Source organism: Momordica charantia (assembly GCF_013281855.1).
Source record: "Momordica charantia cultivar OHB3-1 chromosome 8 unlocalized genomic scaffold, Mcharantia_2.0 BLBB01000008.1, whole genome shotgun sequence".
In the NCBI taxonomy this organism is placed as follows: domain Eukaryota; kingdom Viridiplantae; phylum Streptophyta; class Magnoliopsida; order Cucurbitales; family Cucurbitaceae; genus Momordica; species Momordica charantia.
In genome coordinates this window covers 6,601,727-6,624,411 of record NW_028275166.1, presented here as the reverse complement: position 1 = coordinate 6,624,411, position 22,685 = coordinate 6,601,727, and the positions used below count along the sequence as shown (strand labels likewise).

General features: G+C 31.6%; 2 protein-coding genes and 1 long non-coding RNA gene across 4 annotated transcripts; 2 read left to right on the top strand and 1 right to left on the bottom strand.

Moving 5' to 3' along the window:
• The first annotated feature begins 5,321 nt into the window (after positions 1-5,321).
• On the top strand, positions 5,322-8,182 carry LOC111020360 (DNA-directed RNA polymerase subunit beta (Protein of unknown function, DUF642)). Its single transcript, XM_022297012.2, has 3 exons — positions 5,322-5,569; positions 6,429-6,926; positions 7,336-8,182. Exons 1-3 carry the CDS (start codon positions 5,491-5,493, stop codon positions 7,854-7,856), a joined length of 1,098 nt encoding a protein of 365 aa, XP_022152704.1. The 5' UTR covers positions 5,322-5,490; the 3' UTR covers positions 7,857-8,182.
• Positions 8,183-11,549: 3,367 nt separating this feature from the next.
• Positions 11,550-12,634, top strand: LOC111020367 (uncharacterized). Its single transcript, XR_002602660.2, has 2 exons — positions 11,550-11,936; positions 12,011-12,634. It is a non-coding gene; the product is annotated as an uncharacterized LOC111020367 (long non-coding RNA).
• Positions 12,635-13,563: 929 nt separating this feature from the next.
• LOC111020366 (cycloartenol-C-24-methyltransferase) lies at positions 13,564-19,516 on the bottom strand. 2 transcript variants are annotated; one of them, XM_088127622.1, is made up of 12 exons: positions 19,244-19,516; positions 17,962-18,028; positions 17,808-17,881; positions 17,589-17,729; positions 16,394-16,448; positions 16,181-16,228; positions 15,599-15,682; positions 15,404-15,520; positions 15,247-15,322; positions 14,539-14,606; positions 14,330-14,427; positions 13,564-13,985 (listed from the first exon to the last, which is right to left on the bottom strand). In XM_088127622.1, exons 1-12 carry the CDS (start codon positions 19,324-19,326, stop codon positions 13,922-13,924), a joined length of 975 nt encoding a protein of 324 aa, XP_087983748.1. In that variant the 5' UTR covers positions 19,327-19,516; the 3' UTR covers positions 13,564-13,921. The 2 variants fall into 2 exon arrangements, with proteins under 2 accessions (XP_087983748.1, XP_022152711.1); XM_022297019.2 differs by having other exon boundaries at positions 14,539-14,664; positions 15,239-15,322; positions 19,244-19,515.
• Between the last annotated feature and the right edge of the window lie 3,169 nt (positions 19,517-22,685).

Genomic DNA, 22,685 nt, shown 5'->3' with positions numbered 1-22,685 from the left:
CCCATTTAGCATTAATTAGTCTTTGGTGGAAGGAAATCTTTGTTGTGCCGCTTCCCACCCACCTCACTAATAATGACACGTGCTAGCTTTTAATTTATTATCGACTAATAAATACTATTTTGATAAAGTACTTGTCTTATTATTCTTATTTTTTCCAGTACTTTTAAAATATTCATTTTGATATTTATGATCTTAAATTTTTTTTTATTTTAATGGTATTTTGAAAACTTTTGTTTTGATCACAATTTGCAAAATTCTAATACATATTTTATACAAAATTAAAGTTCAAATTTATACTTCAAAAAATTGAACGAAGACAGTATCCTGCTAAATTATCATTGAAAAAAAGATAAAAGTGAAAATAAGGGATTAAATTAGTCATTTTTAAAAAGTTTGAAATCAAAATTAACGTTTTTGAAAGTACAACGATCAAAATAAACAAAATTTAAAAATACTTAAATTAAAATAAATATGTTGAGAGCAGGAGACAAATAAATCTTTAAAATGTAAGCATCCAAATAGTATCGAAACCTAATTATTGTCATTATATATTATTCATTAAATAATTTTTTCAACCGGCGCCGACAAGTCGACAGCGCACGTGGGAACCGAACGTGTTAAAGCGACACTTTAGCTAGCGCATGTTAGTGCTGTTGATTTGATATCCTACGCTTCCCTTTCTTTTTCTTTCTATTTTTCCGATTTTCATATTAAATAATCGAATCTATAATCTAAATCTAAATTCAATTGATTTCGTTTTTTTTTCTTTTTAAATTTTCGTCTTTAATACTTTTTCTTATTTTACCCTCGTTTATGAGAATATTTTCAATCGAGTTAAATTCCAAATTAACCATATTTGAATCTGATCCTTTTTATATATTTAATATTTTCATTATTGCGCTTAAAATTTATTGGAGTTATTATAAGGGTGATAAATAAGTTTCTTGATCTTGATGTGACATGTGGGTGTAACCAGTCACATTAGTTAAAAAAAGTTAATTGAAATTCAATTTTAAGTATTGTTTTAATTGAAAAGTATAAAAATGATACGGTGAATTTGGTTTAGTATTTCAATTTCAGGTTTCTTAAAAAAAACGAAAAAAGAAATAAAAAGAGTAAGAAATAATAGGGTGAATTTGGTCTAGTATACACAATCAATAATGTCTATTGAATTTTTGTGACTTCCTTATTTAAAGCACATGTTAGATTTAACGTTATTTTCCTACTTCAATACCATAAGAATAAATCTATCTTTATGTTCTATCAGGATGAGAAATTTGAAATTTTGACCCCTCCCATAATTCACTTTGTATTTATGACCCTATTTTGAAAAAAGTAATCTATGACTCCACCCTTCCTTATTTATTAATAATTTCATAATTTTTAAATGTGAAATTACTGTAGTACCCTCTTCATGTTTCAAAATCAACATCTCTCCCCCACAAATCTCTTTACAAATCTTTATTCCCTCCACAAATATCTGACAATAATTAATTACAACCCTAAAAAATCTAACTTAAAAAAAATATCTAACTCAAACAATAAATTAAAAGTTTAATATGGAAAAAATAAAAACGTACATAATTACATAATTTGTGCAAATTTAATTACAAAAAAGTCAAGATTACAAAAATCTCGGGACAATATTGCATTAAATGCTCGAGATTTAATTGATAACAATAGGATCAAGAGGAGGGAGAATGCAAAAAACAAAAAAAAAATGGAATTGGGATCCCGGACCGGGTTACTATTCTGTCCGGGATTCTGCAATCCCGGTAAGGGATGGTTCAATCCTAGACCGCGATCCTTCTAACTCGGACCGAGATCCTCCAATCTCAGTCCGGGATCCCAATTCCAGTTTTTTTTTTCATTCACTCCCTCTTAATTCCAGTTTCTTTTAGCCCTTATTGTCAATTAAATCTCGGTCATTTAATGCAATTTTGGCACAACATTTATGAAACCTTAATTTAATTTTTTTTAATTAATTTCGGATAAATCTTATGTATTTATTCTTGGATCATGCAAATCTTTTTTTCACCGTAATTTAATTATTGGATAATTTAATCTACTGATTTTTTTGTATGGATTCGTTTGTTAAGTAATAAATTAATCTATATTAGATTCAAAATTTTTTTAAAAAATGCTAACAGTTGAGAGAAGAGATTGGTGGATAATTTTACTTAAAATAAACAAGGATATTTTGGTAATTTTACAAAGACAAAAAGTAGAAATGGGTCACAAATTAGAACCACAAATTAGGTTTTTTTAAAAATAGGTCTAAAATCCAGATGAGTTATATAATGGAGTTGGAAACCCCAATTTCCCCTCTCATGATCATAACAAGACATATTTGAGAATTTCAAATAATCATTTTTTTTAAGAATTCCAAATATTTCATGATGAATGAAAATAATATATGATCAACTTTAATTAAATAATTGGCATAACATAAAATTAGTCTTTGAAAATTGGAAATGATATTATTATTAGTTTAGAATGAAAATGATATTATTTTTTTTTAGAACATGTTGGGGTCGGGTTCGAACTTACAACCTCTTAATTTGAGATATATGTCAATTATCGCTGAACTATACTCACTTTGACAATGAAAATGATATTATTACAACGTATGTAACTGAACATTTCAAATTGAACAATAGCAATATGTTCGACTTTACATATTCCAAGGCACGTGTAACAAAATTATGAACTAAATCTCCTTTTTATCTTTATCATCAAATTGAACAATAGCAACGTGTTCAACTTGATATATTCCAAGGCACGTATAGCAAGCTTTTAACAAAATTATGAACTAAGTCTCTTTTTATGTGTTTTCCAAAAAAAAAAAAAAACTCTTTTTATGTTTATCATCAAACTATTACCTTTTAATTTCAAATAATCAATACTTTAAGTTTTGCTTCATTTTGATATCTGTATTTTAAATTTTTATTGATTTTAGTTTATACACTTTTAAAAGGTACGTTTAAAAATCATTTTGGTCTATTCATATTCCTTTTATCTTATTTTCTTTTAATCACAAAATTTTAATATGACATTTCACTCACAAAATTTATTTAAAAATGTAATCATAAAATTGTACTAAAGTATTTCCATTATATATAAAATTGACGAATTTTTATAAATAATGACTAAATTATCACTCTTTAAAAATATATTGACCAAAATAGATATTTTATAAATATAGGAACTAATAATAAAAATAAAAAATACAAAGACTAAACTGAACAATTTAAAAATACATACTAAAATAAATAAAAATAAAAATAAAAATATAGACACTAAAAATTGAAAATATAAAAATGATATTTAATGTTTATCTTAATTTCTCTGAGTCGAACCAAACGGGACATTAGCTTGTGGGTGACCATTCCTCGGTAGAAGGACCTTATCCTAACTTTTGTTGGATTCCAAATTTAAAATAATATAAAATATTTTGTCATAATTTAACCATGAAACCCTACATATATATATATATATATATTTTTTTTTTCTTGCCCCTTTTTGGAATAAAAAAATTGCAATCTTTCTAAATTTAGTTATTGTCACCTTGTGACACAACTCAATCCTGCTCAGGGAAAAAAATATATTTTTAAGATTTACATCTATATATTATTTTATATAGATAAAGGTCTAATACAGTCCTGGATGCATTCCCCCATTTTTTCACTCGTCTCCCATTTCAGAGTTAGTGTGATGAGACGGTAGAGTTCAAGATGAATGATTGATGGGAGCAACAAAATTGAATATTTGTTGAGGAAAAGATGGAAGAAATAAACAATAATTCTAATCAATTTGAACGCACAATTCTTTATCTTAATGAGTTAAACTACATATAAATTTAGATCTAAAATATAGTTTATAATTTAGGAAACTAAGTCATAAATCATAACGATTAAATAACTTTTCTAGGTGGATAGTAGAATCCAATTCCATAGGCACATTATTAAACTTTAATAAATAATCCAATCGTACTAAATAAATAAATAAATATATTTATATATATATATATAAATAAATAATCCATTCTCAAATATTTTATCTTGTAATAATGAGATCCTCTTAAACAATTAATCCTAATGTTATGCTACTACAAAATATTAATTAATCTATAGGTAAATTATACTTACACCAAAATTTAAATATACAGAATCTAAAAATACCTTTTTATTGTGGTAAAAAAATAATAATAAATAACAAAAAATAAAAAATACCTTTTTCTTATTTACCAAAATGCCCGTTCCCCATTATTCATGCTATGTTTTGATTTTCTTTTCTATTTGACAATAACATAATTTGCCAAAAAAGTTGTCTACATTAAGGATAAAATAATTTTTTAAATTTTCATCTGAAATTTATTTTTTAAATATGACTTAGAAAGCACTTGATAAGAAAAATTATTAGTAAGTTGGTGAAGCGGTTGGGAAATTTCCTAGTATGAAGGATGGTTTGATTTTTATTTATTTTCTGCAAATTAATTTACATTGAGAGACAGCATCTGACATTTTTTCAAATAAATCCTAAAATTATTATTTATCAGTTTAATTAATTTCAACAAGTTATAATTCATTAATTACTGGCTGCCTCCTCAACGGAAGCCATTAATTGCAAATAAATTTATAACTTCAAAAGAAAAAAAAATGTTCCCAATTATTTCAAAATTTAAAATCTGTTAAATGTTTAAATCCTACTTTTAATTTAGTATTTTATTTGGATCCATTAATTTTTAAAGTAACTAGTTCAAGTACTTTAAAAGTATTGTAATATATTCTTTTAATTGAATTTCGTTCTTTACATTTAAAATTTTCTAAAAGATTCATAAAATTTTAATTTGGTGTTTAACGTTTAAAAATTATTGATAGGCTGATTTCAAATAGATTCAATCGTTTACCGACATGAATATTAATAAGATAGAGTTAATAACAATAATTTATTTGAATCTTTTAATAACGTTGGACTTGATTAAATAAAAATCTTAAAATTTAAGAACGGTATATCCAACTTTAAAAGTTTACGATCAAAGTTACAATTTTACCTTAAAACATACATTTATAGACTAAGATGTATGAATTCACATATAAGTTGGACTTTTCATCTCTAGAGTATAGAAATTGAACCCAATAGAAAGAAAATTAGGGACAAATTATGGTACAAAACAAAAATGGTATTTGAGAAAAGAAGTGAAATGACGAGGTTGCCCGCCTTCAAGTCCATGAATCATGGAGAAAAAATCGGTCTCGAAATGGAAGCAAGCAGACAAATTCACAAGCTGTGTTTCATGTTTCAAAATCTCATTTTACAGGTTGCAGCTCACTAAACGCGATTTCTGCTAATAAAGCTTCTTCTCTTTCCTCGCTTCTTCCTGATTTGTTCATTCTTCTCTCACTATAAATCCCATCTCCAAACCTCCATTTTCTCTCACATCCATATACCCTTTTCCCTCTTCTTCCCCATTTCCTCTGTAAACCGAACATGGCTTCTTCTCCACTGCCATTGCTCGCATTCTTCTTGCTTTTGGCTTCTTCTGCTCTCGCTGGCACCATTTTGGAAGGTATAATGCTCCTTTTCGGAACCCCTTTTGCCTGATTTTCTGAATCGGCCTTCTGTTTTTTGTGGGTTTGTTTGGCTGTTTGTGCTGCCATTTTTACAGTTTGCTGCAGAATGAGGAGAATATGAACTGATGTTTTCTTGTGGGGTTCTTAACTTGAAATGCTTTCCTTGTTAGTAGTACTGTTTTGGATTTTCTTTGTTGGATTTACTGATGAAATGTGAACTTTTGGCTTTATGGTTTCCATTTCTTGTGCTGGGTTTGATGGTGAAATCCTACTGGTTTTCTCCTGCAACTTCCATTTTTGAGTTGCTGCTTTCCAACTTCGTTTTGCTTACTTAGGGAGATCCATTCCATTAGATCTGTTCTTCATGGAGTTTGTTTTTCCTTCTAAACCAGATTCAAACTTGGTGTTAGGTGTTTGGAATGTGAACAACCGTTACAAAATGGAAAGATCCCTGATATATAAGTAAATTGAACCTTTCCACTAGCATGTGACCTTTTGAGTGAAACTGTTAGGACAATAGTCTTCTCCACGTTTCTACAATGTTTTGATATTGTCCACTTGGGTCTAAGCCTACACGATTTTGCTTTTGTTTCACTCCAATGATGTCATACCAATGGAAATGTTCTCCTCCATTTATATACCATAGATCTCTCCTTTCCTTGTCTACGTGGGACATTGATCGCGTTCCCAACAAAAACTAAAGCGAGTTATGTCAGTCCATAGAATTATGTTGAGATTTATTGTCCAAACAGTCGGGAGTTGGATCTTTCTCTAGTTATGGAGAAAGAGATAGCAATGTGGATTGTTTGTATTTGCCATTTCTGAACATTCAACTCTGCTTCTTTTCTCCCACAGGACTTCTAGCAAATGGGAACTTTGAGGAGCCACCAGCAAAAACCAACTTAAAGAAAACAGTAATAGTAGGAAAAGACTCTCTGCCCAGCTGGGAAATCAATGGCTTGGTTGAGTACATCTCTGGCGGGCCTCAACCTGGAGGAATGTTCTTCCCCGTCGCTCATGGCGTCCACGCTGTGAGGCTAGGCAACGAGGCTTCAATCTCTCAGATCATAAAAGTGAAAAAAGGGTCTCTGTATGCTCTAACATTTGGAGCTTCAAGAACATGTGCGCAAGATGAAGTTTTGGCTGTGTTAGTGCCTCCCCAGAATGGAAGTTTGCCTCTGCAAACTCTGTACAGCAGCAATGGAGGTGATGTCTATGCCTTTGGATTCATAGCTCCCTCAGATTCCGCTAAGGTTACGTTCTACAATCCTGGAGTTCAGGAAGATCCTGCTTGTGGACCTCTGTTGGATGCTGTTGCCATCAAAGAGCTTATCCCTCCATTGCCAACTGGAGGTAAAACTATCCCCCACAACATATTAAAGTCATTAATTCTTAGCTTATTTAAGAAACGTGTGTGTTTAGTAATGCTCTAGGTTAACAAAATGTTAACCAGGAAAGAAAACGAGATGAAAGATCTAGTGAATCAATATCGTTTTATTGCTAAACTATTCCCCTCCCCACAAACGCAACACATATTTGGTCTTGAGTCAAGATTTAACCATCTCAGTTATTTGGTTTCTGATTTCTAGTTCATCAAAAACGTATGCACGTCTTGTAATGTTCTATGATCTTTGTTTCTCAGTTTTAAGAACAGTTCTCAAGATGTTAGGCCAAAATCTTGTGAATTTGGTTTCATGCTAAATCGATGCTGATTTACTCGTTTTCCAATATTGATCCATGCCTGTTAACCATAATGTTGCAGATAACTTGGTCCGGAACCCGAGCTTCGAGGTCGGTCCTCATCGGTTGATAAACTCCAGCAATGGAGTTCTTCTTCCTCCAAGACAAGAAGACCTCACATCTCCACTCCCAGGCTGGATCATAGAGTCCCTCAAGGCTGTGAAATACATTGATTCAAAGCACTTCAATGTCCCGTCTGGACTCGCTGCAATCGAGCTCGTTGCAGGGCGAGAAAGCGCCGTTGCTCAAGTTATCAGAACCGTACCCAACAAACTCTACACTCTTACGTTCAAAGTCGGCGACGCCAAGAACGGATGCCATGGATCAATGATGGTGGAAGCATTTGCTGCTAAAGACACTGTCAAAGTCCCCTTCCAATCCCAAGGAAAAGGCCTCTACAAAACTGCCATTCTCAAGTTCAAAGCCATCTCATATAGGACTAGGCTCACATTCTTCAGCTCATACTACCACACTAGAACTGACGATTATGGATCCCTCTGCGGTCCCGTACTCGATGATGTACGTGTTGTTCTAGCGCAATAGATGCCATTTCCATGGCTGCCTGCCCTCGATTTCGCTTCGATATCAAGCGCTATTCACCGCTATAGACGTAGATGTTGCAACGGGTGCTGGATCTATACTACATCCCTCTCTTTTGTAATTAAAACCTTTGATGATGAGGCTAGCTGTGTGTTCTTGAACTATTTGCAGTTCTCTGTCTCGGGAAGTTTTTACTGGTTTTCTTTTCTTGTAGCTTATGTCATACTATCCATGATCTTAGTTTGAATGTTGATCATCAATATTTGTAAGGTGATATATATATTTCTCTCTAGTAATGGAGAAGGAATAATAAGATTTTATTTCGAAAAGAGATACAAAGTACTGATAACTTAATATTTTAGGGTTAAAAAACATGTCTAGTCCTGTGTTTTTACAAAAGTAACAATTTAGTTATCCAACTTTAACTTGTAACAGTTTAGTCTCTGTAGTTTAAAATTTGTAATAATTTAATTACTATCGTAAATTTTTTTATTAAAATTAAGCGTCAAGTTTTATTATATAACAATTTAATATTTCTAATTTATAAACACATATTTTGATCACTCTTTAGTTTATCAATCTATACATGCAAGAAACTTAACAAAAAAAAGTTTTACGATAAAGATTAAATTGTTACTAATTTTAAATTACAAGGACTAAATTGTTACCAATTTGAAAATATAGAGACTAAATCGTTACAAAACTAAAGTTTAGGGATTAAATTGTTACTTTAGCTAAAGTACATGGATGGAAAGTGTTCTTTAACCAAATTTTAAATATTTTGAAAAAATGAAGAGAGAATGAGCTGAATATGTCACCTTCAAATCAGTGTCTCAAATTATCATTTAATGTTGGCATCATTAACACCAATATTATCTGTCCCAAATACCTAAAATAGAATAACATGCACGTTTGTCTGGCAGAAAGATAGAGCAAAAAAATAATTCAATGCACTCGCATTGAGTTTGCCAACAGAAGAAAACTGTTTGGACGAGGTTACTACCAAGCCGTTTGGTAATGTTTCGTTTCTTGTTTTTCGTTTTCAATTTTATTAATAAATCTAAATATTTTACAATTATGTAAGTTTCTTATTCTCATTTATTAAAAAAAAGAAACATGAATGTTATCAAACGAGCTTTATAAAACTTAAAATCTTGTGATTGTAAAGTTGTGAAAAAAATAAGAATCTCATTGTGAACTATCATGGGTGGCTCGTTGATTCAATTTAATGGGCTAAGTAAATTGGGAGGGAATGAGTTTAAACCTCATGATGACCAAACAACTAAACACTTCATGATGACAAATCACTTATTTAAGAAATTAAGTCATTATTTCGCGACACCAAATGTTTAGGGTCGACGGCTGCTTGTGAGATTAGCTGAGATGTGCACAAGTTGACAAGATCATCCATCCAGTATAGTTTAATAAGCAATAACGTCATCACCTCCCATTATCTTTCTAGTTTATAGTTGTGAAGCAAAATATTGAGTCAATCATTATAGTGAAGGTTGCATTACATTAAGGCAACTATTGTAGGGGCAATCAACATTTCGAGTCAACCAAGCAACTAGTATATCAAAGAAACCATTAAAATTTGTTAAATTGAGGCAACCAACTATATCAAAATTTCAATTACGTCCAGAAAACCATCATTTAGGGACAACTGACATAGAAGCAACAATCTTATCCAAGCAACAACTATATCAACAAAATTGCCTATGATATTGAATAATTATTTTGGGACAACCATCATTACAAGGCAACCAACCTATCAAGACAACCATTATCCTCTTTTTAGAAAACCAATATTTAGTGTTTGATCAAGAATTTGACCAAAGTTTGTGAACCTCGGCTCGGGTGAAGGACGATGACCTGACAGACGAATGAAACTGTGATGATTAAGGAAGCTGCAAAACAGAAGACATTCCAACGTCCAAGTCAGTGAATGGTCAAGCTATATCCGAGAGATTATAATTTTGCATGCCTAGGAATGAAGCGACGGGGCTTTCAACAGAACTTCAATGACTCTTTAAGGTTTTAGAAATGACGGTGCACTATCGTAGATTGTGTTGGAAAGGCAACCCTGATGAAGTGTCCTTTCGTCAGCTTAGCCAATTGACACTCTCCTTAAGAGAGAGATTTTTGGAAGGAAGAATATGATTTTTGCCAGGAACAATATCTTGGGTAGATAAAAATATTGATTAAGAAGCTATAAGCAACATGTTTATGCTTAGTTTATTGACATTCACAAGCATCCTTGCATTGTTTGATGATGATGTGATTTATACGAAATATTTCTAACTTTGAATGTTTTGTTCTAGCATCGTTGATGCTATAACATCAAATTCAAAAGCAAAACAGTCCAGAGCTAAAAGCGACATATTGTTACTCAAGGAATTACGTAAAAACGAAGCAGCACCTGATATTTGAGCTGGTCCCACTTTATACCCAAAGCTACCATTTAAAGCAGTCTCCAACATTCCATTCCTTCCATTCTGATTCCATCTCTTCGCTCTCTACACAACCAACATTTATTTCAAGGCAACTGATATATAACACAACCAACATATAGAAACAACCATTGAACCTTTATTCGAAAGAAGCCAATATTTCGAGACAACTGATATAATCAAAGTAACCATTGGTCATTTATTTCAAGAAAATCAATATTTTGAAACAATCGACGTATTGTTACAAGACAATCACCATTAGTCATTTATTTCAAAGAAATCAATATATTTTTAATTTCTTAAAATACATTATTTCATTTGAATAAATCCAAACAATTGAAGCTAAACCAATTTGATATTTCAATCGTTTTTCTGAAAAATTTTAGTGTCGAGATTATGTCTAGGTGGAAAATTTCCAATACAAATTGAAGTCGTGAATAACAACATTTTGATTTTTGAGCAGCTTGTTTATGGAGATGATCGATAATGACCGAGTTGTACTGAGATTACCAACAAATATCAGTACAACTTGATCATTATTTTCTATTTTGCTTCAATAATCTATTTTCATTTCTATTATTATTATTATTATAGCGGAATCTTCTTACCCGTGTTTTTTTCTTTAGAGTATAATCTTTTTCCACATTGGTAGAAAAATATTGTGAAAAAGAAAAAATTTATTAGGGTCACCTACCTAGAAAATTAATTCATATGTATTTTTTGGTACCAAATATCGTGGGATTAAGCGGCTGAAATTAATCGAAGTGTGCGTAAACCGACCCGAACACTCACAAATATAAAAAGAAAAAAAGGGAAAACTATACTTTATATTTATATCATATGATGCTTTTTGGTTTTTTGTATATTATTGACCTATGTATTTAATTTTAGGATTTAATTAATATATTATTTTTAAAAAATAAAAAACAATTACCGTACACATGGAATTATTTAAAAAACACACACGAGGAATTAAGGATTGTGTAATTTTACGAAAATGAAAATCATCCTACAATTAAAAAAATAATGGAGTATTTATTTTCCATGAGGAATTAGTTAATTTTAGGATTGTGTAACGTTTGCATTTATTGTTTATTGTTTCAAATTTTATTAGAGTATTTAGCAACAATTTATATTGTTTGTTTCTTATTTTTGGTAGTTGTTAAATTTTCTGTTAATCGTTGTGGGCTTACTTCCCTCGGGCCCAGTGATGGGTATTTTGTTGGGCCACTTCCACATTAATCAAGTCCGGCCCATTGTGTTGTTACTTTATTTCTAAGAAATCGATTTTCTTCCGCCCTCGACTCTTTGATCCTCCGCTCCCTCCAATAACGAACATGATGAGTCTTAACATCTCCATAACGACGCCTGGTTCCGATCGCCAAACCCTAGATTAGGATTTACTGCCGATGAAGTTGTTTTTACCTTTTCGTTTCTTCGATCCTTCACCGTTTTCTATATTCCAAGGCGCACGGCAATGTCAACATTTTAGCTTTGCGGTTGGTCAATGTTGTCTCTGAAGGCGGCGGAGACGACGGCTGAGTTGATACATTGAACCATTTGTTTCTTTATCTGATTGTGTCCAAGCCGGAGCAGAGGAATATTTTTATTTCCCGAATAGGTCCAGTTTTGAGTAAGTTCAATTTATTCTATCTAGAGACAATCAAATCAATTCAATTTAATTTCTGTGGCTTCTTTGGTGTACAGGGTCTTAGGATGCTATTTTGAAGGAAGTTAGGGCTAATTGTGTCTGAATTTGTTGCTTCATGATGCTTATTCAGGTAAATGGTTAGGTTCATTTTAATTATACAGTTATCTGAGCTCGTAATTGATGATTTTTTTTTCCTTGTTAAGTGTGATTTTTGTTTTCAAAATGTTATCAATACAGTTCAGTTTCATTTTTGTTGACTGTTGCAAATTACTTTTGGTTTTTGTTTTGAACACTAAAAACATTTCGTTACTGAGGACCATGCCTGTGTTTATTGATCCCATCCCCCTTGGGGAGTGCTTCTGCAAGGTTTATTTGTTCATGTACAACTTTTGAGTCTTTGTGCTGTTGGTTTAACGTGGTGAAAACCAGTAGTGAGCTAATAAACAATATATTTTCAACAAAAAATCCAATATTTCTACAACCTTTGCTCGGCTTTTTTACAAACTTGACATAATTTTGCTTCCTGAATTCAATTTATTTATGCACAAACTGTTCGAACCTGAGCATCCTCTTCGGATTACCAATCATCTTAGAAAGTTGTATTTCACTTTGGGATCATGGTTATATTGGCTTGCTTTATTTGCTGCACATTACATCTACTTTCGGTATTTGAATTTGAAGTTAGGTTTCTATTTGGAAGGTATAATGGTTGCTCAAACTAGGTCTACTTTGCTATAAACTACCTTAAATTCTCCGAAGATTAGTTACTTGTTGAGAATCATTTTAAATTTTTCATGGGATTTACTAGAAAAAGTTATTGGAAATATATGTCCCTATGAGCTTAACTCAACAATAATTGGCACAACAATTATTGGTCATGAGTTCAAATCCGTTACCCCCACTTGTTGGACTCAAAAAAAAAATCTTGAAAATATCTATGTAGATCAAAACTCGAAACAATTAATATTTATTTATTTTTTTATCAAACCCTAATCTCATTTAACTACAAATCTAAACAAAGCTCGGTGAACAAGCTACTTGTTATCTGAGGTTGAAGATTTGATTAAAATCCCACATTTATTGAACTAAAAATGAAAACAAAAGAAGTCTTCTAACAAAAAGATAAATACTTATAAAACAAGTTGTTTGGGAAATGGGAAAATGTTCTCTAAGTGAGTGTATCTTTTCATTTAAGCACTTTTTTGTACCTTTCTTTTAGTAATAATCTCTCGTGCCTAAACTACGAGTGTGCAATCACTTCGAAACAACTTTTTGAAAAATTATCTCTTTTGAGAATTTCTTTAAAAATGAATTTGAAAGCAATCATATATTTTAAAAATAATTTATTTATTACAAAAACACTACAAATTTTTTTAAAAGTGCTTTTAGCAATAAAAAAAAAATTACTAAGAAAACTATGAGGGTAGAAAAAGTTGTTTTTATTTAAAAATCACTATTTTTTTTTTCAAAAGGTCATTCTAAACTGTTACTCTAGAAAGAAGCATTTATTTAGAGGAAGGTCGTTTTGGCTCAAGGATTAAGGAGGCAAGTGAATATCCAACTATAAAGATATATGGATTCCTAAAATAGATTTAAGGAAAAAAAAAACTTTAAACATCAAAGCCCATCAAATTAGCCATTACAGATAACAGAAGAAGACAAATTGTAGTAGTACCTGAGATTGAGAACGTTTCACAAGTGATCTTTAAGGAACAAAGGAAACCATTTGAACATGATTCCAATGTAATCCAACTAAAGAAAACTTCCTAAACTCTAGAAATGTGACTATGAAACCAAATCTACCTTTGTTTCATCAAAGTTGCAGCTAAACTTACATAAAACCATGGTAACTAATAACTTACTAATATTGTCTTACTCACGCTTAACGGTTTTCAGGCCAGTAAGAAATGAAAATACACTACGTATCATAATATAACCATAGGAGCAAATTACTCGCCAATGTCGGTTTACTTGCTCCTCGAAAGCGGTTTTTGCACCAGGAAGAAGAACATAGGGGTCATGACTTCTTTCCTGTAGGAGCATCGAAGTAGAATTATAATCAGCACGTTGGGGAGTTGTACATGTTTAATGAGAAAAAGAACTGAGTGCTGCAGCTAAAAATGAATGCAAATCATGTTCCTAAGAGTGAGTTAGTGTTGAAGTTTCTCATAAGAACTTTGAGACAGATTATAAACCAACTAAAGAGTAGATCAAACTTGCTGAATTAGTTTTTCTACTCTGATTTCTGACAAGTCAAACCAGTCCAACCAAACCGATCGACCTGGATTGGTTCGGTTTGCTTAGTTCTCAGGCGTTCCTACTAATTTCTATGTAATATCCCATCTTATGAAAATACTGTGCTATATGATACTCACTTTCCACCTTCAACCAGCCCTTGTGCTGCTTGCTCTAGAAAATTTTGAACTCTTTCACTACCCTTTGGAGCGAGGCGGATATACTCCAAAGCTCTCACCTACAGAAAGAAAAAACCCAGCAATTCATCAGCTTCTTCCATATCCATAGTCGAAATTATGCAACGGTAGCAAGGTCGAGGTTCAGCTTTATCACAATCGAGTCAACTTACCATGTACTTTGTCACGCAACGCCCGATTGCTGTAGCGCGGAAGTTGGTGATTGAGAACTGGCCACCATCTAAAGGCAAGTACCAAGGAACAGGTGAATCTTTAGCAAGGTCCTTTTCCCATATAACCTATACAGAGTGCAGAGTATATATATACATATATAAGCTCATTTCTTTAAACCCGATCTGGTACCTTTTACCCATTCATGAAAAAGTGGAAAGAAAGGTTGAAATACTATTTTGGTACTTTCATCTTGGTTTATTTGGTCCTTATGCTTCCAAATTTGGTTCATTTCATCCCCTATACTTTCAAAAGGTTTGTTTTGATCTCTAAACTTATAAAAAGTGACAATTTTGGTCCCTATTTTCAAAATTTTAACACAAATTCTACACGTAACAAAAACTCTTTCATATAAAATCTTTGTTACATTGAATGGAATATGTTTAGTATAAATAGTGTTGTGTTGAAATTGTGACAAAATAAATGAGCTTAAAATAAAATTAAGAGACCAAAATGATCCTTTTTCAAAAGTATAAGAACAAAAGCTAACATTTTGAAAGAACAAGGGCTAAAATGAACCGAAGACGTCAAAAGTATATGGATCAAAATGAACCAAAATTTAAATTACATGGATCAAAATAGTATCTTATCTTAACTGAAAAGAAAATATATAATCAAATGAAAGATCATTTTCCAATCCACCTCAAAACCTGCTTGTTTCAAAGCTCCTATGCACTTTCCTATCGTCTTGATATCTGGAAGCCCACTGCCAACCTCAATTTCAGCCTATAAAATTGAAAATTGTGAATATAATCTGTATCAGATTCAGAGGAAAAGGGGGACATGATAGATAATCAGCAAGATAACCTTTATTCTTTGGTGATCTTGGTCATTAGGATTGAACGAGTCGGTCAAGCACCATTCATAACCAGCAAAATGTTGGCCAGGCTTTAATACTCTGTGGATCTCCTTGTAGCAGCCATACTGGCAGAGGCAAAACAGGCAGTTAAACCAGAAATTATTGCTGTACACTCATACTTAACAAATACAATAAGGACCTACTGCATCTGGTGCGTGACAAGTGGCTTCGATCGCGTATATTGCATCGAACGAGTTATCATCAAATGGCATTTTCATAAAGTCACCCTGTAGAATGTATAAGAAACGAATCATGTGATTTGTTAACATAAGCTTTTACATTATGCTTTTTGGCACAATGTCAAGAAGTTCATATTAAGGGAAGAGGGGGCAGCCCTTAGTTGGATCATCCTATTTGCTCCAACAGTGAAACAAAAATTAAAAAAAAAATAAAAGGCCATATATGGTCTCATATCTAGCCTTTCTCGGTTCTAGGTTCGAGATATGAAGTTTGGTTATGAGTTTCTAGTAGAGGAATACTGATCATTCCATGTTCATAAAATACGGAAGAAGAACAAACCACAGTCAATAAACTTTCAAAATGTTACTCTAATGTCATGAAAATTCCCATAATTCAGCCATTTCTATTGCCATCAAGCAAGCAATGGTTCTCATGGCATTCAGAAATCAAAATCTAGTGATCGGGACCATTTATACCAAGGAAGGATTTAACCAACTCATGAGACACGAGAAATTTTCAAAAGGCTGAATTTAATCTACACAAACCTTGACAAAGTTGCAAGTCTCATCCAATTTTGCAATGCGGTTCAGTTCCTGTGAAATAAAATAAGATCATAACAGTGAAATGGTTAATGAAGAGTACAGGTAGGTACTACTTCAGATAAGAACTCAGTAAAAAAAAAAGGCAAAACTAAATAATAGACAGATGGGAAAATAATAAGAGAGAACAAAAAGTTGATGGTCGTGGCCAAAAATTACCTCTCCTCTTGTAATCTGGTAGCCGTTGTTGTTCAACCCAGTAATTGAAGTATAGCTGTGACAGATTTACATAGAATATGAGATGCTGAGAAGGTAAAATATTATTAACAATAACATTAACATGCAGTATCAAGAATACAATTTGAGATCATCCTACTATTAATCCTAACAATCATTAGTCAAAAACATTGTTGAGCTGGAAAATTGAAATGTTCACTCAAAAAATGAGCATTCTTGCAAATTCCGACCTTAAATCTAATAGAACCCGAACAACTAGAAATATATTGAAATATAGAAGATAGAACAACACACAATAACTCTCAAGTGACTCGAGGTACTTGGACCCTCCCCTCTTGAGATCACTCAAGCCTAAACCATACTAAAAAATTACCCGTCTCCTCTCTTTTCCACTCACTCTATTTATAACAACTTCCCCAACTAATTACTAATATACCCTAATTCTATCCTAATAGCATTCTTATCACCTCTCTAAGTCTTCTCGATGCTTTCAATTGGTCCATGGTTTTTCCTCCCGACCCTAAGGCACCCTTTTGAGAGAGCATTTTTCTAGATCACACTCGACAAGAAAGGAATCATTCAATCTCTAAAGACGAGGAGAATTCTCTTCCTAATTTTTTTTATTTTTTTTTTATGATATAGTCTGATTTGATTAGTTATATCATAGCGTAAATGCTCCCCCTTTTCATCACTATAGTTTTTATAATCTTTTACCCAATCGGGGACTTATTTTGTAACTACCTAAATGGAGATCTCTCTCGTTTTTGTAATTTCATGCCATCAATGAAATTGTCTCTTAAGAAGAAAAAATGCAAAGGACTCCTCTTCCATAAGAAATAAGAAGACATTTAAAATAATTCCTAGTCAAGACCGTATGGCATCCATTTAAGAACTAAAAATATCTTAAGGATCAACCATCATGAGTGGCTCACCGACCCAAAAGAGAATGAGTTCAAATTCCATGATGACCATCTACTTTAGGAATTAGTAATTCTAATGTGTTTTTTGGTAGGGTCAGGCAGTTGCCCGTGAGATTAGTTGAGGTGCGCGTAAACTCACCTAGACACTGAGATTAGTTGAGGTGCGCGTAAACTCACCTAGACACTTACGGATAAAAAAAAAAAAATATATATATATATATATATATACACGTGGCAATGATGAGAATTAAGAGCACCTGAATCTTGCAATCTCTCTAAGTGGTCCGCCTATGCCACATCCAACATCCAGAACCTTGTGCCCAGGCTTCAAACCCAACTGTAAAGCAAGGAAGTGCTCGTGTCTCTTGATGCTCTCCTGGAAAGACTCGCCACTCCATCTACAAAGCTTATCTTTTCAGTGGCACTCAGGAGAAAAGCATTTTTCATTAAAATGCAGGAGAGGAGGAAGATGGTACCTAGGAGCAAAATGGAAGCACTCTCCCCAACCGAATTCATAAAAGCTGGTCACGAGATCGTAGTATTTGTTGACCTAAAAATTAAAATACAGATAATTAGATATGGCGAAGATCGATCAGAACAAATAACAGGAAATTATTAGTTGCCTCTTACCATGTCCCTGTAGTTGGCTTCCCTGTCCTCCTTTTCGCCTCCGTAGAACCCATGGTATTTCTCGTACCTGCACCACGTTCCTCAAAACTAAACCCTAATTTACCCGCCATTAAACCATACACCCTTCCCTTCCCTTAATCTTTTTTATTTTTAATCTCGATGATGTTGACGTGGCAGGCGAGGAAGGTAACCGAGTATGGTTTTCATGTAATACTAAACTTTTTCAAAGTATTTTCAAATTGACCACTAAAAAAAAATTATTTTTCGATTCTTGTCTCGACCATTGGCTCTGGGAACTATATGGTGTATTTTTCAGTGAATTATAAATATTACAGAACTCCTTTTAAAAAATATTTATGAGTTAATTTATTTATTTATTAAATATAATACAGCTCCAACCAACACACACGTGTAGTCTTATTTAAAAAAACAATAAAATAAGTTTTTACAATAAAAGACAATTAAAAATATAGATAATGTTTTGTTTTTTTGTTTCCATTGTTTATAAACTGTCTCCATTGTGTTTTTATAATTTAAAAATAAATGAAAACAAAATAATAAAGTTTATTTTCAGAAACCCAATTTCAAAATTAAAAACAATACAAACCCATTTTTCTATATCAATTTACAAAACATGTTTTAGAAACAAATGGGAAAAAGCACAGCTAAATATCTCTCAAATTCTATTAGAACACATCACAAATTCGGAGCAAATAACGGGTAAGATTTAGAATGAGTGTCAATTTGATAACCGAAGTTTTAAACATATATTTCTAATTCTTAAATTTTATAAAATATTTCTAAATAATCTTGAAGATGCTTTGGAGTGAGTGGTAGTTGATTAATGATCTGACAATTAAATTGTTGTTAATTTCATAAAATATATTAATTTAATAATATTCTCGTTGTGATTGAAATTATCACGTGGTTTTAGATTCTTGCTCAATATTTTCGTTTATGAAATATAAAAAATCTATTGAACCGTTAAATGGATAGGTGTACTTTTTAAATAAATGGTAAAATCATGGTTAATTTATGTAATTTGACCCTTTTTTTTTTCAAAATTCCCCAATTCGAATGATTCCGTTAGGCTTCAGTTTCCCCAATTTTGTGAATATCGAGAGACAGAACTTGGCGAGATCAGACCGAACCCAAAGAACCGGACCAAAACGGAGAAAAGAAACCCTCGGAGTCAAAGACTTGGGGGAGAAGACGAGAAACGGAGAAAGCACAGAAAGTTTGCAGAGAGAGAGAGAGAGAGAGAGAGAGAGGGAGAGGATACTTCTCGACGGCCGAGAGAACGTCGGCTTTGCTCATCTTTCCGCCGACGCCGGAGGCGAGATCGAGCGCTCCGTCCTTCGACATTTATCTCTTAGCAGACTCCTGAAAAAATAACGCGCCGTCGTCAGAAATCGGAATCGGAGGTGGTTAGGGTTAGGGCACCTATTGAGATTCCGATGGAGAAGGATGAGTATGAGTTGTGTTGAGTCTCGAAATAAATAGGAACACCGCTCCCTCCTCAATTTTAATCTAAATATGAAAAAAAAAATCTTAAATTTTTAAATTTGAATGGAGGGATGAAGTCACAATTTATACTTGAAAATATATGTCAATTATGTTTAAAAAAAAATCTTTAACTTTAAAAGTAAAGAATTCAAAACAATTATTCATTGAAAAAAAATCTAAAAACTTTTTAATTTGAAGAATAAATTATGAACCTAATATAGAAATCAAATTTTTAGTAATATCAACTTAAGATGGTATAAATCCATATTTAATTAAATGAATTTGGAACCAAAATTACATAAATATACGATATTTAATTTAGAAAGAGTACCCGTGATAATTAAAAAGAAAGAAAGGAATTTGGATGAATCTTGGACTGGGATAGAACAATCCCGGAAAAATAGAAATGAAGTGATTTTGGCTCAAACATACCATTAATTTCTTTTACATTCCTGCAATAATTGACAGCTTTTTCAGGTTTTGTTCTATAACTGTGGAATTCACAAAAAAGCAAAACAATTGGAAAACTGCATTTTTTGAGGAAGATTACCAATCTTTTTTTGTCTTCCATTTTTCAGCTCTGGTCCCCGTCACAATATTTAATTTTCATTACTTTCTTTGTTTCAGAACCTTTTAATTTTCTTTTTCTTTTTAAAGGTTTTTATATTTTCAAAATATTTATTTTTATCTTTGTAATTATTTTGTTCGTTTCAGTACCCGTACTTTTTAAAACCTAGGTTTTGGTTCTTATACTTTTAAAAAGTTACCAATTTAGTTCTTGTTCACAAGATTTTTAACATAATAAAATCTCTTTAATACAAATTTATGACTACATTTCAAGAGTTGTACTAAAATTATGATCTAAAAAGGGAAAATGTAGAACTAAAATGGTAGGTTTTTTAGAGTACACAGACTAAAATTCATGTTTGGAAGATACGGAGTTAAAATTAACCAAAGTTGAGAAATTACAAGGGCCTATAGATAGTAATTTTCAAAAAAAAAAAGGAGAAAAAGATGATAATAGTTACGTTATCGTTTTTTAAAACAACAAATATGATAACGAAGGATTGAGCCTCTAATTTTAAAGAAATAATAATTGACAAATCATTTTGAAAATAATTTCTATGCTTTCATGATTTTAATATTGTATAGTTTCATACTTGAAAATACTTTTAAAATTTTTGAAAATGATTCCAAAATATTTTTTAATTTATTTTAGTACAACGAGTAGAGTGGGATTATATCTCACTAGATACCTAAAATATTGTTACAATACACTTAATTATTTTAATAATACTAGTATAGAAATTATAAACCTAAGAACACTATTAATAAAAAAAATACCCGAATATTTCAAACATTTAATTCAAAGAGAGGGATTCAATTTAACTCTTTTTTTTTAGAAACAATTTAACTCTTTAATAGACGTGCCCACTAAATAAATTATGGATTTAAATATATTGTCATCCGTACTTACGTAACGTCTTTTCATTTTTATTTTCATCTCATTTATTTCAATTAAATTTTTAGCATCCCATTTTACTCACTAGATTTTTTAAAATGTTAGCTAGAAATTTGTAGTAAAATGTTTTCAAAGTATATAAAATGTTACAACTTTTATGTTCTTTTCAAAAAGTTTGATTTTTCTTGGTATGTTTTGCGTTACGGGTGGGAGATCGAGTTCATAACCTCGTGGTATGAGATATATGTTAATTATCACTTAGATGCGCTCGCTTTGGCAAAACATTTTTGAAATATAAGATTGCTTTGAAATTCATTTTTAAAGAACATATATACTTGAGAGATAATTTTTCAAAAAGTTATTTCAAAGCGAATGCACTCTCCTGGCTAGTTTAAACACTCCAGATATTATTACTAAAGGAAAAGTGCAGAAAAAAAAAAGCCTAAATAAAAAGATAAACTCGCTTGGAGAACATTTGCCAAACAACTTGTTTTATAAGTACTTATCTTTCCGTTAGAAGATTTTTTTTTTCTTTCTAAAAAATGGCCTAAATGTGTTTTGTTGATCACTAAGTTATGTTTAAATTTGTAGTTAGATGAGACTTAGGGTTTGATAAAAAAAAATATTAAGTAAATATTAACTGTTTCGAGTTTCGATCCACATAGATCTTTTCCAGACTTCTTTTTTTTTAATGAGTACAACAAGTAGGGGTGAATGATTTGAACTATTACCTCTTCGTCGGGTGCCAATTACTTATGTTGGCTGATATTTTCAAGAATTTTTTTCTAGTAAATCCCATCAACAAAATTCCAGAATTTTTTTTCCTAGTAAATCCCATAAAATTTTTAAAATAATTCTCAACAAGTAACTAACCTTTGGAGAATTTAAGGTAGTTTGTAGTATAAGTAGGCATAGCTTGAGTAGCTATTAATATTATACCTTAAAAAAAAAGAAAAAAAAGGGTTACGTTTCCACCTTGAGCAACTCTATAGACTTGCTAATTAATTAGCTATGTTGTATATAACATATATTTTGTTCTTAGAAATTATGGATGCGTAGACCTTAATATTTCTCTTACCCTAGGGGAAACTTCCTCAATTATTGCATTCATTTTTTAACTCTACTTTTGGTTGTCCCTTCAATAGACTACATAGTGAGATTTAGTAAAAAAAAAAAAAAAAGAAAAAAAATTCTAACCGTACATGTCGTTTTTTCAAGAGACGATCTGCACTGTCACATCATCCAGAAGAGACGACAAACTATTTCCAAGAATTATTCTTGAAAACAGTTAGAGAAGAATATATTTTTGCAAAAAATTTTAAAACGATATTGTCGACAGAACATTATTGTAGAATAGAAGGAAAAAAATGTACTTTTTTTTTGTCCACTCCCTTTTCAATCATGGGTTGGGATTTCCTTCATTTCCTTTTCTTTTTCTCCATTTTATTCTCAGAAAAATGGCAAAAGGACCAACTAGATGTTTTCTCAATTAAATTTGAAAAGTCTTTTGGACAAATTAGAAAGAAATGCTAAGAAAGGGGATTTTTTTAGGAGAGTTTAGAAAATTATCTATCTAATACTATCTAAATGTTCCTACCATTCATGATTTGACACATCATTAAATGATATATTATTTTATTTTATTGATTCTATATCGTTCTTTAATATTTGCTATAATTTGTCATACTATCACAGTATTAAAATAATTTTCGAGAATTTTTATGTAATTCATGATTTTAGTGCTATATGGTTTCAT